Source organism: Camellia sinensis, chromosome 3 (assembly GCF_055761805.1).
Source record: "Camellia sinensis isolate YWXY chromosome 3, ASM5576180v1, whole genome shotgun sequence".
NCBI classification, from domain to species: domain Eukaryota; kingdom Viridiplantae; phylum Streptophyta; class Magnoliopsida; order Ericales; family Theaceae; genus Camellia; species Camellia sinensis.
The window spans coordinates 141,978,498-141,994,946 of NC_138963.1; the positions used below are offsets into that span (position 1 = coordinate 141,978,498).

At 40.0% G+C, this 16,449-nt stretch overlaps 1 protein-coding gene across 1 annotated transcript; it reads right to left on the reverse strand.

The window, feature by feature from the left end:
* Window positions 1–13,936: 13,936 nt before the first annotated feature.
* On the reverse strand, window positions 13,937–15,663 carry LOC145821145 (uncharacterized). The gene is made up of 2 exons (XM_082917701.1): window positions 14,940–15,663; window positions 13,937–14,619 (listed from the first exon to the last, which is right to left on the reverse strand). The coding sequence occupies exons 1-2, from the start codon at window positions 15,612–15,614 to the stop codon at window positions 14,479–14,481; spliced, it is 816 nt and encodes a 271-aa protein (XP_082773827.1). The 5' UTR covers window positions 15,615–15,663; the 3' UTR covers window positions 13,937–14,478.
* Window positions 15,664–16,449: the final 786 nt, after the last annotated feature.

Consider the following 16,449-nt stretch of genomic DNA (forward strand, 5'->3'; position numbering starts at 1 on the left):
TCGCCCAGTTCCTTGGCACTTGCCTTAGCCATGTCCTGAAACCTCTTCTTCTCATCACAGGGGAGTTCCTTCCACCTTTCCCCAATATCCTTTCGGCTCTGTAAGTGTTACACCAACGTGACGCACATACAGGACAAATAGGAGCTGTAAGTCCAAAATAATTGTCAGCAAAAGTTGTATCACTCGCAATGTGTGCACATTTTCTGGTATTTACATATGTTTGCACATACAAATTACTATTTCGCACACAGTTGAAATAAAAACGGACATGGAATTTTACAAATAATCGGAGTTTATAAGAACATGCAATATGGCTTCTATGACTGCTGGAAATCGCTGAATGCGACACAATGGAAGCACATGACTGGTGCGCGCATGGAATAGAAGTCCATACTTTGCTATCACAGCAGTCACGTGTTTCCATCACGGTACTCTACTTACTACATGTCTGCACACTAACCATATTCGGTCCGGGGTTGTCTGCTTCTCGTCTTTCCTTGAATTGTTCCTGGCTGCAACCATTGTCAATTTCGGCGCAAGTATATGTTAGATATGGATGGATATATATACATATACGTACACAATTTGTGGCACAAACAAATTTGGTCCCAACTACATAATAATGCATCCGTAATGTCCAATTTTGGTTGCTAAAAATATAATAACCACATCATTTCTGCAACAAAAATTATAAATGGCCCAAATTATTTTGGCCCTTACTTTTGGTCTCTAAAATCTTAATTTCTTGTGAGTACAAACTGAAATCTGCACAGGCGCAAGCTATGAGTTCAAAATATGTAATGCAGAACTGTGCAAAAATACTGTCACATGTTTCTGACGAGAGGGATTCGTACTGTGAGCCGCTTTGAAGGACACGGATCGAACCTGTAAAAAATAAATGGCCCAAGTGGCCGCTTTCGACGAGGGGGCTCGGTAATGTCAACCCTTTCCATTCCTGAACCTTTGCCACTTGCCTTCAATGTTTTCCTTTGCCTGTAACAAATATCAGCGTAAATGAAATTTTGTTCAAGGCCAAATTACATCGGTGGTATGTACGTTTTGTGCATCCTATCATCTTCGTCGGTTAACTTTCAAGTTAGTCAATCTTGCCTTCCCATTTCAAAAGTTGTGCCATTTTCGTGAAATTGGTAACGTCGTTTTCCGTTGTCACCGAAAATGATGAACCGAATTGGTTTAGTATAACTCAGTGAATTATGGATTTCACAAATGCTCTCCGCAGAATACGCGACATGTGCCGTATGTGCACATATTCTGGTAAGAAATCGACACAGTTTTAATCCATTACACGAAATTCATGGTGCAATTTGAGGCTATCGCAAATGTGTCAAACTCAAATCGCACAACCTCCTGATGGCAGTACATAACGGCACAATATGCCATACACGAACAGATCGTGGTATTTAGTAGGTACAGGAAACATAACCTTGCAAACCTAAATGTATCAAATACTGAACGACATAAACTCACAGTTGCTTCGCATTGTCTGACATGTCGCCCATATCCAATTACGATAATTCCTGCAAAGAATTGCATGCAATATTCATAAGGATGCAGAAAGAACGTTACTCCCACATTGTAACAAAACGAAATTGACTGTTAACAACTTACAATCAACGGACCATTGAGTCGTACGTGCATTGTACGAGTGGTACTTTTCGTTTATTTTCAACTACGATATGTTGTCGTTAATTTATGCAGATATGGCATGCCACTGTTTTACGAAAATTAATTGGCCATATGTTGTACTCGTTTTATAGTATTTACGACTTGAAGCCCGAATCAACAACCAATGCGCACACTTGAAACAGGGCCACATCGGACATTCAACCCAACAGCACCCATACGCAACTTACCTTCATGCAGAGAAATAAAAACCCGACTACACTGCTCAACGAAGACCGTCTGTCAGTTTGGAACTCCTCAATGGCAATATCAGTTTGTCACCCGTGTAGTTTGTATACCTAATCGTACGTATGGTTTCAATTACCTAAGGAGGAACAGTTTCATAGTTCATAAATGGTAATGTCGTGCGAGTGGAACACAGTAGGTCATAATAATAATGTGCTCCGAAATAAAAAATAGACAGACTCACACATGCCGGAGAAAATGGTGACTGTTACCGTCGGCGACCTGGCGCAGTCGAAATGGAGACACAGAGAGAGAGTGTGTTACTGGAGGTAGACAGCAAAACCGAAATGGAGAGAGAAGGAGGGACAGCAAAGTAGCCGAAATTTGTATGGGAAATGGAAATGAGTTGGTGAGATTAGAAAGGCTACGGCATGTGTGTCATCATGAAAAGTACTGCGTCTGTGGGATTTCAAAAGCGCTGTCTGCCGACTTTGGTTTTTGTTCCAAATTTGGGAGGGAAACGGAAACGTACGTGACACTACATATTAAGGCCAAGTTTGGCAAGTTGGGAAAAAAAACCAAAAAGTCAAAAAGTTATTACTATTCACAGGAAGTCAAAAATTAGGCCTACACAATTCCGAATTCTAATTTTGCCTTACACATTAATTTATACAATTTTTTAATACACATTTTTTTATAAAAGTCAAAAAGTTAACCCAAACATCCACATTTTTTTCATCCACAAAGACAAAAATTGCACTTTTTTAGTCCAATTTTTTTCCTCACTTTTTAAATATAAATAAATGTATTTTTTCACTTTTTGTGAAATATGAGTTCCGTTTGGGTTAGGGGTTGAAATGATGTGTGTGACAGGTGATGTCACTTAAAATAATGTGATCAAAGTAAAAATATTGACTTTTTGACTTTTGGCTTTTTGTAAACATGCCAAACCAGCCCTAAAAGGTGGTTAGGAAGTTGCTATTTTTATGTTATTTTAGTATTTTCATATTTTTTAAATTTATTTTTTTGTGTTTTCAAAGTAATAGATTTTGTTGTACTTGGATATGATGTTTGTGACAGGAAATTTGCACTGATTATGTGTTAATGTTGTTCGTCCCAGTGTATGGATCAGACAGGTCTAAGCTCCTCCAGGCCGTGTCCAAATGATCAAGCCCACCAGATAACCTGCAGGCAAGTTCAACGGGGAACGGAGTAGTCCCCCAGCGAACTCTCGGACGAGCAAGTTGTTGGAAAGAAGCAGAGTATATGGGAGAGGATTCCAAATAGAGAACTTAACCTTTTTCTTGTCTACAACATTTGCTTATATCCTTTTCTCATCATTTCGTTGTCCCTTCCGACCTGCTCTCCTTGCCGAAAGCCTATGTTGTACCTTACCTTGCTCAGGGTAAGGGGGTCCTGTTCCGACGGAGAGGTGTTGTCGTAATAAATGCTTGCCTCAAAGGTCATGGAGGTGGTGCCAGTGGCGGCGGCGATCGCCGTAGGGGGCGCAAAGGTCGTCCCCGAAAGGCAAGTGGAGGATGAGGCTGTTGGCCCTGGGCCAAGGAGGGAGGGACAGCCTCAGGGGGGTCTTCTACCTCAAGAAGGAGGAGTCGGTAGGACCGCAGGGCGGCTGGAGGGAGAAGAAGGCCCAGCCAAAGCAGGGGCAGATCGCCTTGTAGGGATTGTAGAAGAGGCAGCCTTGCGCTCGGCCTCCAGATTCAACGAGGCTGAGCTGCTAAGGGGGTTATACTTCGCTCAAATGGAGGTAACCACCTTAGCAGGGGCCCTGCTGAGGAAGGCGGGGGGTGGCAAACTCAAGGCATATGAAGCCAAGGCCCAGCTTGCAAAGTTGAAGGAGAAGAGTGCAAGTTGGGAGAGTGTCCACACTGAGCTGCAAACGGTTCAGGCGGAGCTGGAGGACACACGCCGCCAGGTTGTGTCGCTCGAGTTCCAACTTGCTGGCGAGCAGAAGAAGATCGACGAGGCCCAAAGAGCCTGTGCCGCCGCGGTCGAGCGACATGAAGAGGCTATGAGCAATAATGAGGAGCTGGTCAGGCAGAAGGACGAGGTGGATAGCAGAGTAGGCGATCTCTAGAGGGAATTGGAGGGCGAGCGCGCCAAGGCAGGGAAGAGAAAGGGAGGCTCCATAGGGACTTGGAAGCAGAGAGAGTGAATATAGCGATCCCGGTTTCCCTTTTCTTTACTTGTTATATATAGACTTAGGTTCTGTGGAGCTGATTGTTGAGAGTATGTTGTTTGCACCCTTTAATCCTTATTTTCAGTCTTGGGTTGTGTTGGGAAGATTTGGAGTAGGTTGGTTGAGCTTAGGAACCCAGTCTGGTTGCCCAGATTTTGGCTTGTCCGCTCGAGCGGGGGTTTGGACGCTCGAGCGGGGAATACACCCATCCAGTATGTCCTGTGTAGTGTTGGCCGCTCGAGTGGGGGATTACACGCTCGAGCGGGAAGTCGTGAATAACGCTCGAGCGGGGAGTTGGGAGCTCGAGCGGGGACATGTCTGCAAAAACTTCTGCGAGTGTGCATTCGCCGCTCGAGCGGGAGTTTGGCCGCTCGAGCGGGAGTCTGTGAGTGGCGCTCGAGCGGGGGTTTCCACGCTCGAGCGGGGCGACTGGTATAAAAATCCGAGATCCGACTTTCTGGATCATTTTTCATCTCCTTTTTGATTTTAAAACCCTAGAACCGTCTTCTCCCTCTCCCTACACACCTTCTCTCTTAGGTTTGATCTACTTAGAGTGTATTTCTACCCTAAGTCCTTTGTTAAAAAGATAGAGAGGGTCAAGGGCTTCCGTTTAATTTGAACAATCGTGGGTTTGGAGCACCTTGGTTTTCGTCATCTTTTTCATTCCAGTTCTTTTCTTCAAGGGTAGGGATTTCCTACTCCATCTTATAAGTTTTGTTCTAAGTTTTGGTATTTTGATATGTTGGAAATGCTTTGGTAATTTTGGGAAAAACCCTAGTTGTAATAATAAATTAATTTGTATAATTAATTTCAGGAGATTGGGGAATTTTGTTAAATTCATGAAATTGAGGAATTCATTGATTAAATGGAGTAGTTGTGTAATTTAAATCACTCACCTATTGAATTGTTGATATTGATATATTTATTTGCAGTCTAGAAATAACTGTTTTGGGCTATCGGTGGAGGATAGTCGTGATTGTTGTAGACATTGCATGTGGATTAGGAATAACTGAAACTAATCACATTGGTTAAGTCATTAATTTTTGACTATTGCATTGATACAGAAAATACGTGTATTGATTGAGCATTGCATTTGCATACATTGTTTTGTGTGGGAGGAGATAGGGGATGTACTCCACGGTTTAGGGGAAGATAGGGGATGGACCTCTAAACCGGATTTTGTTTGGGAGGAGATAGGGGATGGACTCCATTAGCATCACTTTTATGTGTGCTTATTTATATAGAAGTGTTTTATTGATACAACACTAAAATGTGTATCAATCTGGAAGTATGAAGTGTTTTGATTTGAGCTTGAGTCTCATTTGTTTGTTGATATTGGAAGAATGTGAATATGATATATATAATTCACTGTTGTAAGTTTGGCCAGGTTCTGAGCCATGTTGATAAAGTTGGAAAGTAAAACGTATCTTAGACAATAGTGTCATGAGACTGTAAAATGAAGTAATTGATTATCTTGGTTAACCATCTGTTGAACGCTATTGCTTTATTCATTGCTTATATGTGGTTTAGTATATTTCTACTGGGCTGTGGCTCACCCTTTATGGGAACATCATTTTCAGGTTCAGGTGATAAGCTACCTCCAAGGACTTAGCTTGGAAGGACTTGGACTTTGAAGACTATTTCTAGTTATTTGTTTTATTTTATTGTTAGTACAAGTAAACACTCAAGCCTAGGGCTTTATTTATATTTGAGTTAGAACTCATACTTTTGTGTCCAAGTGTTGGCTTGGAAAGATGTAAGCCGTTAGGGCATTAAATTTGATGTTACATGTAATGTTTTTGTTTAGTAAGACTCTGATGAATATTATAATGAATTATTGAAGTGTTTTCTTTAAATAATGCATGTCATTGATATATATATATAATGGGTAAATTTTTAGGGCGTTACAGTGAATAAATCAACTTGATTTTTTACAGGTATGATATACTGAATAAATCAGAAAATTTGAACGGTTTGGATTATCAAAATTGGGCCTAAAAGTAGGCCCGACGGCTCTGCAAGGACGGGCACAAGGAGGGGCTTGCAAGGAGAGGATCCTTGTACGGGGAAAGGGGGTCCCAGTCTTAATTCATTCTGTCTTTTGTTAGTGATTTTTTGGCTTATGGACTAAAAATTAAAATGAAGACTGTTTGGTTTGTTTTTGGGAGAGTTGTTTTTGAAAAAAAATTTGGGGAGAGAGTTTAAAAATTTTTAGGTTTGTTCTTTTAAATAACAACAGCAGCTCGACAAAATCAAAGCATATTGATATCAAGTTCCTAGTTGTAAAAGAAAGAGTGCAGAGTGAACAGATTTCCATAGAGCACATTGGGACAAACTCCATGATAGCGGATCCACTTACGAAGGGACTACCACCCAAGGTTTTTCATGAGCACACTGCTCAGATGGGTGTTGTTCTATTTGAGAACATTCTGGTTTAGTGGGAGTTTGTATTTATATTACTGCTTTATGTCAGCCTCGAGTTTTAGCTATGTAATTGGATTAATTTCTGCAGAAATGAAATATTCTGTTTATTACGCTCTGTTACGTATTGTGAAGTATTGATCTCAATAAAGTTAAGTAGGACCAGTTGGAAATAGGCATGTATGGATCACATCACATGTAATTTCCATGCTACGCATCCATGATTGATCTATGTCATTTAGCTGTATTAGTATACGTGACCATTGGTGGGTCGAGTTACGATTGATGTAATGAAGACCGCTTTGATCCTATATTAATATAGTTAATGGACAAGATTGTTTGGATACCCTCAAGTTATGATAACAAATTTCTGAGCTCAGTAAAGTTAAGCACATTTTTCAGGATACATATGTGGTCCAGTGGGAGATTGTTAGATAATGTCTCAATGGGACCACATAATTAAATGTGGTGTTATCATTTATAAGAAGCCTACAATTTAAGTGATTCAATTTAGTTAATAGGCTTAAGGATATATGTGTTATGGACCTAATGTGTAGATACTAGCTAGTTGTATAATTTCTATTTCTATGACAGGCAGAAATAGAAATTAAAACATATTGGTTAAAATTGGTTTTCATTCCTTTTGAACTTCCACAACCTTTCAGTTTTGAAAACCAATAAATAGAAATTAAAACCAATAATGGTTAAAGTTGGTTTTCATTCATTTTTAACTTCCACAACCTTTCAGTTTTGAAAACCAATTACAACCTTTAAAAGGTTATGGTCCGTATTCCTTCCCAAGTGAAAAAGGTGAAAAAAGAAGAACACTGCCATTTTATTTTCTAAATCCTCTCAAGGAAAAACATAAGGCACCAAAGGGGAAAGGATTAGAAGGCAATAACATAATCAATAACAAAGAGTTCATTGATAATCACGCTTCCGTTTAACCGTTCATCAATGGATTCAGGTATGTCATTTTGTCTTGATTTCTTGATAATACACATGGTAAATGATCAAAAGTGTAAGGTTTATGTTCTGAAATTTATGTTAACAATGGTTGTGTATTTTGGGAGAGTTGTTTTTTTGGGAGTTTGGAATGATTTGATATTTTGGGAGAATTTGAGTAGATGTGTGTGAGAGAAAAAGTGATTGGAAAGGAGAGAGGAGAGAGAAAAAGTGATTGATTGATATGTAAGTGAGAGAAAGTGATTTTGAATTTTTTTTTACAAAAACTAAAACCAAACAATTTTTTAGAAATTTTTTTCTTTAAAACTCGTCTCCCAAATGCAAACCAAACATAAATTTCCGTTTTCCGGCTCTGCTATACAGGTTATACAGAGTATACACCTCAATCTCATTCTCACTCCCCCTCACTGTCACACTCACTCCTCCTCCACCGAATCACTCCTCCTCCACCGAACCCAGCCTCACCGGCGACCACTCCCGACGGCCACCCACTCGTAAACCCAACCCACCGCTGTAGCCCTCATTTTCTCTGCTTCGCGAACCATAGCTCGACCGCGACCACCATCGGCTGTAGAGAAGGAATTTGTTGACGATAACGTGGGCTTTCAGGCCATAGATGAACCAGGTTCGTCCTCCAAACGCTGAAATAAAAAAGTTAGGGTTGTGATTCACAAAATATATTTGAAAATTACTGTTATGCAGATAGATAAATGGTATGCTTGAAAAATGCGGCACATATTGTGACGAACATTTATGCATTTACCTTTTAGAGTTAAAGTATAAATTTTGCAGAACGTAGTATGAATACGCAGAAACTGATCCAACATAAAATGAAAGGATCACATCTTTGCAGAACATAGTATGATTATGCAGATTGATAATTAGTTGAACGAATGCATATAGTTGTGTAATTTTCAATGTGTGATTGATAATGTGATTTTGCTGAATTTGTTGTCAATCACGCATGAATTGTTGTAATGAACTGCTATCAACTAATGTGTTAGCTGCGTGACTTGAATTAACTATTATCAACATTGGTAACTATTATCAAACTGAACTTAAATGTTCATAACTATTACTGATTTGTTGATAAGTATTTCAGTGTGCTTTGTTGAAAATCACATGTGTCATTTGTTGATAACTATTTCAGTTTGATAACTACTGAATCACAGTCTCCAACAATCTGCCCCTAATCATTTCACTTCAGCATGATTTGTTGATAATAGTTGTTTAACATGTGTGATTGATAATTTACTTGACATTGACCTGATATGTTTGTAAAACTGCCATGTTTGTTCAGATTGAAAATGCTATGTGTGTAACATGTCTGTAATTAATCACAAATGCTATGTTTGAAACTGCTGTATTTGTTCAGTTTCAAAATGCTACGTGTGTACATTGAGCTGCGATGTTTGTTCAAATGCTATTAACAGTTTAGTCTGTGTAACCTCTGTGCAAATGCTATTAAACATGGCAGTTTGAACAAATAGATGTTTTCAGTAAAGACACACTCTGTCCCTCAAATTAACCTAGACCTGCTATTAACCCCATCAAACAGAAGCATAGCAGACCACTACAAATTTCTCATGTATGCGGATTTTAAAAATGGCTTCTTCTTCTAACATTAGCAACATAAGATTACAAACGAGGCTGTGCAATTGTGGAAGAACCGCTGCCATACGTATTGTCAGAACAATAAGAATGGAAATGAAGGGCGTTTGTGCTTTGTTTGCCCATCAAAATATGTAAGTATGTATTGGAAATTTTAATCCTTTAGTAGTCACAGTAATATTTGTCGTATTCAACTAACTGATTGTCATGCATTGTAGAGTACCACTCCCACTCCCCATTGCAATTACTTCAACTTCGTGGCTGAAGATGATGAAGGCGTTATGTCCACAATCCCTTCCAACACTAGAGCTGGCGATGCTTTAACAGTAGAACACTTCAACGATGTAAGGACGAGGCTTCATGACTTGGGAAATGACCATGGTCGAAGGCTTGAAAGGATAGAAAATATAATCAAAGCGATGGTGTATTTCATTATTTTTTCTAGGGCCTTGCTACATGCCCCTAATTTTTGGCCCCCTAATCCCCCTAAATTTCAAACCAAGGCAAAAAAAAAAAAAAAAACGGTAAAAAAAAAAAAAAAAAAAATTTGCCCAAAACCACGTCGTTTGGGGCATTAGGGGGATTAGGGGGGGGGCATTTTTAGGGGGACAAATCATTTTGCTATTTTCTATCATTGAGAAATGATTTGTCCCCCTAAAAATGCCCCCCCTAATCCCCCTAATGCCCAAAGCAACGTCGTTTTGGGCATGTTTTTTTTTTTGCCTTGTTCTGATTTTTCGGGGGATTAGGGGCCCCCAAATTCGGGGGATGTAGCACAGCCCTTCTATCATTTTGTACTTGATCATGTAACTTTCGTACTTGTTTGTATTTTGGGAAATTGAATGGAAGTTTGTACCAGTTTTTGTTGTATTGTACTTCATTATGTAAGTAATGTTTATGGAATGAATTTTATTATGATGTAACTTATGTAACTTACTTAATAGCTTTGTGGAATGAATTTTATTATGGAATGAATGTACGGAATGAATTTTATAAGTTATTATGATGTGACTTATAATGTTAGTCTGTAATGAATTTTGGGAAACATTGGTGTCATTGTAAGAGCTTTGTGGATGCTATTTGGCAGATCTGTGGAAGAATTTTGTGGATGGTATGTGGATTCATTTTTGTGGATGCTCTGTGGATGAATTTTGTGGATGCTTTGTGGATGACTGAATTTTTTCGGTGCATTGTCACTTATCTGTGGCCTGTTTTCTGTTGCAGGTTCTCTTATCTGGGTGCATCAATTTTGGTTGTAATGAACAACTTCTGTTATGTGTTGCAGGTTTGTTTGTAATTAACAGATTTGGCAAATCTGTTATCTGTCAACTAGTATCTGTTTGTCACTTATCTGTGGCCTCAACTATTATCTGTTAGCAAGTTGAAAGCAGATGTAGGATGCGTGGTACATTTCTTCACCATCGTGCTGACTTCTTCATTAATGAATATCAATACTCTGTTTCTGCATGGTCTATTGTATATTTTTTTGTTTGAAGGGGAGCTGATTAGTTCATAACAATGCACAATGGGAGAAAAATTGGTAATGCACAGGTTGACCCCATGGGGTATGCTTCCACACAACCGTCGTCTTTGAAAAAACAAAACATTTTGTGCCCATATTGATGGTAAGAGTGTATGAGACCGTTGGCTGGTTGTGCACAATTTTTGTTTGCAATTACAGCTTGTGATTCCAGGCAATGATTCCGACACTTAAACCTTGTTGTCCATATTGAACGATTCACAAACATGAAGTAATCAACAAAACGTAGGTTAATGATAGTTTCTGATATCGGTCATTGACATTACAAAAATATTACCTTGTCATCGTACCAACAAAAATCATAAGACAGATTTTAGTCGAGGACGGTGACCCAAAAAAATACCTTCAACAAATCATTTTGATGAAGACGTTAATGCATGCACCGTTGCAATGGTTAGCAGAGTATGACGGTCTGTTAGTTTCTAAGTCGTTTATTTTCGCGCGACGATGCCATCTCACAAGACTACGCTTACTATGTCATACACATGTCCAGGTCTGCTAATCCTCGCTCAAATCAACAACTTCGGAGTCTGAGTAATCTGAAAGGTCAGGGTCCGACACCAGTGCAGGATCCTCCATTATAGCCTTTATCGCAGATGCCGGGTTCGATCCATGTATCTTCGACTCTGCCTTTGCGTCCTCTATCTGTGAGTTCCTAATGAGTCGACGAGTCATTTGATCAACCTCACTTTGCAAACGATGCCTAAGTTGGGAGTCGCTGACATGAGGGAATTGCCGCTGCATTTCAACCGATCGGGCTTTTGTGACCTTCAGGAAAGCACATTGACAGTGGTGTTCACACTGAACTCGTTTGGCAAACAGTGAAACTGGAATTCCAAAATACTTCCCCAGGCAAGCATCTTGTATTGGGGTGCAATTGTAATCCCGTAGAGGTTCAAAACTCCACAGTGGGAACCCTGTTTCAAAGAAACGTCGATCACCGAAGGAATCAATATACCCACCTGCATAATCCAATTCTGGTGACTTCGGTCGGGAGCTGCCAGCCGTTGCAAGTGATTGTCCACGACCACGTTTACCGTGGTGTGCATCCATAGGTGTGAAGCTTCTTGATTGAGTCCAACTTTGTTTTCGCAGGTTCACGAAGAATATATGGACGCAAAAACAAACCCAAATGCAAAGGAAACAACACTGGTTGCAACCTTTTTGTGGTTGGTTGTAAATGTTAAATTACCTTCAACCCATAGTCATTAATACGTTGGTGGTAGGTTTAAAGACGTGAACACACTTATTGTTGTTTGGTGGCAACAACTACCCAAACTGCGTAAAAGCAACTTAATGACTGCGGGTATTGCATTTAAAGGTTCGGTGCAATTGGAACGGCATATGTATCTGATAAGAGCAATTTTGCTAACCTTTATGGATGAGTAGACATGTAATTGGCTTGGGGCACAAATACAAATGACGAATGTGACTGTATGATGAACTGTGGGTGTGGAAATCAATGACAGTGGGCTAGTACTGATGGAAGGTACAATGCATGTGTGTTGGAAATGCCAAATAATGGACGATCAGGGGTACTGAACGGATGACTTGGTGCATGCAAGAAGGAACGAATTTTTGCAAGATGAATTCGGCCAGTTTGAGAAATTAATACGATGTATGTCACAATGCATGAGGTCTTCTGCAAACATACAAGTCATGTACCATATATTACAAATACTTACAGCATAGTGTTGTGTAATATTATGAATCTGTACATTCCTTTAAAAAAGTAGTCAGTAAAATAAACCATACACATATTCCTACAAAATGTTCGATTCGAACAAGATTGAAGCTATTGTTGAAGCTCATGTTGCTCCTGTATTCCAGCAGTTGCAAGCTATCTACGAAAGGCTGAATGAAGTGGACACACGGTTGTCAAGTTTGGAGCGGCAAGTCGGCGCTATCAAGCAGAACGTTGATTGGCTGACCGATGACAAATTGGCGGCGGACGAAGCGAAGTCTGATAAGACAATGGATGAGGACAGTCAGTCAGACAGTACGGACAACTCTTCAGAAGACGCTGCTGATGATGCAGCAGATATGTAGATTTGATTTATTTTTTTTTTATCCTTCCCTGTAAGCCATGAAAGTTTTTTTTTGGCTGGAGTCATATGTGCTAATGGGCTGATATATAACTTACCTACGAAGAGTATTGAGTTTTCATTCATAATGTGGTTTCTTTCATTTTTGAAAATTAATTTTGCCTTTTTTGTAATTAAATTATAAATTAACTTCGGTAACAAAAGCAGCCGTAAATTATATACAGTTACAGTCGCATTCATCCGAACAAGAAACATGCGTAAACAAAACAGTACTAAGTCAGCAGCCACGTCGACATGTTTGATCCATGTTTACATCGACATGTTTGATCCATGTTTACAGTTGGTCCATATTTACATCGTCCAGCAAAAACAATACTGGGGACCCATAATTAACATCCATATTGAAATCAAAGAATAAAAAATTAGTTAAAGTCCTATTGCCACCCAAATTAGTGGCGTACTGGCAGCCCATTCCCATCACTGGCCTAGCTTGTGGCATTGCTCATATGAAGGCAGTCCCGGTACTCTGCGATCTTTGCATTATTGACATCCATAACGATGTCAACCAACAACTTATGACGCACAGAGGGAGCGAACTTTGTCCACAAAAATCGTAAGACAAATCAGTTAAAATTGGAGGACGTACGAGGAAGGATTTGATTGACAAATGGAAATTAAGCGGTAGAATGTACCTTGTGTGGACCGGGGCTTAAATCAGGTTGCTGCATGAATTTGATGACGAACATCCCACAGTCAAACGTGCTACAAAAATAATTTCACATTAAAGTTGTCGTCAATACGTAATAGGTTCATTAAGTCAGTCATGCAGCTTAGACATTAATGTGAGGGAGGGATTGTGGATTACTCATCCAGTTGTTGTACTGGCCTCTCGTCTAACATGCAGCGGTGGAAGGTACGCACGTCTGTAACATAATCATTTCCAAAGTGTAGTTGCAGCAAGTCGTGCATAGTTTCAACCTATTCCACAAGGTTGAAGTTGGTTTACGTAAAGGATGTTCAAGTTTTTTGTAGTGTTCAGAAATGCACCAGAAGGACATACCAAAATTTTAGCTGCATTTAGCTTCCTTTTGTTCGGTCGGTTGGATGGGACTGAGTCGAATAGGTAGGCTACACGGTCCACCATATCAATTTTAACGCACAACCAATGAACTCCTCTGTAATTGAAAGGCACGTAAATCTACACGAAAACACAACGGCAGACCTTGTTTAGAGGCCATGCAAACATGTAATGGCTTTCATATTTTCGTTTTAATATAACGGGATGAACATTGATATTACCCTCTGGCATGCATCAATCGCACCAGTGTATCTGTCATGTCCGAAAAATGATGTGACGATATGTTCATGGTCCAGAGGTTGCATATCTTTATTTAGAATCATAGTCTGCATGTGTAATGCGTAAAGGTCATTGACGGAAACATTTGTCAAAATATGTCATACACAATACACAACGTAGCTTTAAACACTTACTTACCGACAGATATACGGGAAAGAACCAATCAGTGTGCCTCCCGTCATTGTGTAAATCCCTCTGTCGATTAGTCAATTGCACCACCACCAAGTTGATTGGCTGGAACATTGTATGCAAGACACAAGGCAAGTTGATTAGAAAGGTTTCTGAGTTAGGGGTACTGAAAAACGCAGATTCATATTTGTGCAGCCAACACTTACAGTGTCGGATAGCCACGACCCTGGTTTGAGCGTGCGCATGTCACGCCGGGTGCCAACTTCACATGCCCGTCCATGAAGATTCATGGAAACAACAATGTCCCTACAAGCAATAAATGATCCTTAGAACGATAGTTATTTCACAGTGGACTGTCATTGAAAATTTGCAAGTAGTAAATGAAACAATACATTTCATTTTTGCTATCGTCAAATACATAGTGAAGAAGTTTTTGTTCCTCCGCCGATAACAACCCTTCGCTGTCCAACATCGTCAACGAGTCCTACAAAAATAAACAGCCAACTAACAGTACACATTTCATAAAAGTATTGAAGCTTATATTACAAGGTCTGTAGTCATAAAAAAAACGTGAAATGATGTAAAAACTGTGAGCCCCAGAGTTTTCCCAACTTGTGATGTTTGGTGCGGAGTTTGTTAGAAATGTGTACTAACATATGGCAGCAGTCATAACTGCAAACATGCAATTCTTTGACAACTAGTACAATACAACACAGATGATTGTAAAATTACTGATTCACATTATTGATGTGGGCATGAATTGGGTATTCACAACTTGTGGGGCATTAAAGGCAGTATTTGTACCTTGTTCACGTTGTCCACACCATCAACATCCACAGGTGAACTGCTGTCGTCAACTCCACTATTTGTTTTGCTATCGATGCACAATTGCATATCCCCGACCTCAGTGGCTTGAACTCCACTTCCGCACATTTTTCCTTTTCCTTTTCCTTTTCGTCTTCCCTTTGCACTTCTTCTAACGATTCCAGTTGCTCCCAATGGTTTGCCAAGCTTAGTAGGAGAAGTATGCACATCGCACGCCACGTTCTTCACGCCCACTGACTGAAGGTCAGGACTGTATTTATCTTCAGTTTCATATGTTTCCCCTGACTGAAGGCCTCCCTTCTTTTTGTTGTCGCCACCTTCTTCGATGTTCAGCTTGTGCCCATCATGCAAATGACTTTTGTCCCTTGCCAAGGTTCCCTTCAAAATATGTTGTTGGTGATCCACCCCTTGTACATCTGAAATATTACACTCCATTGGGTTAACTTCGTCCGATGGTTTGACCACGCCATCCTCATGCGCCTCGACTCCAACAGCAGGGTCCACACCCTGTTTGGCCACGCCTGCCGGTTGCGGTGTAGAGAATATACCTTCGATGAGGTGGTGTAGCATTTGCTTCAGTTCACGTAAATTGGTTTGTTCAGTGAACGGTTCGTTGCAGCCCAAACTGAAACGTTGAAGCAGTTGCTTCAGCATGTCCTTCAGTTGAGCAACATTGGAGGAGAGGTTAATGATACACACATCATTGCCTTCCACCTAATTATACATACACATTCGTGAACTTAGTCTTACAAACCATCTTCAAATGATGTGGCTCAACTGTGTGAAAATTGCGTAATGCTTGGATGGATTACCTTGTCATTGCGAACAACTTGCTTGCCTTCGAAATGTCGCAACATCTCCATTAAATCTGTTTGGTTGTGGAGAACTTGCTTCATCATTTCCTTGAGTTCACGAATGTCGGACTCCAAATTGCTCATACGGACTTCATTGTACTGTCCTGTTTGTTGGTTCTCGACATGGCATGCATCCATGTCAGCATCATCGGCGTTACTGTAATCAAACTCCACCTAATCATAGAAACGCATAAATGAAGTCTGACATTGTATGTTGAAGACAAGTGGGTCGATGGTGTGAAATGTGCACAGTGGTAGGAGTGCTTACCGCAATTGTTGGGAAATTTTGCTTCCTTCTGATACGTCGCAGCGTCTCCCGTATTTGGGTATCACCCCAATAATGAAGCCGAGGTGTGGACCGCGTCGTAGTCGAGCTCAGACAAACACAATCAAGGTACAACAGCTGTGGACATTAAGGGGCATACCATAATTAAGTTGTTCTTCCCACAGAAATGAACTATATTCAGTAACAATGACATTCATTATTCTCAATTTTGCAGTGGAACGTACATAGCATACCGATTTTGTTGAGGATGCTGTCAACTTTATAGGCACATATCATGCAATGTTTTTTGGGGAAAAAATTGTACAGCACACCAAGGACTTTATTGATGAAACCAAGAAATTTTTTTTAT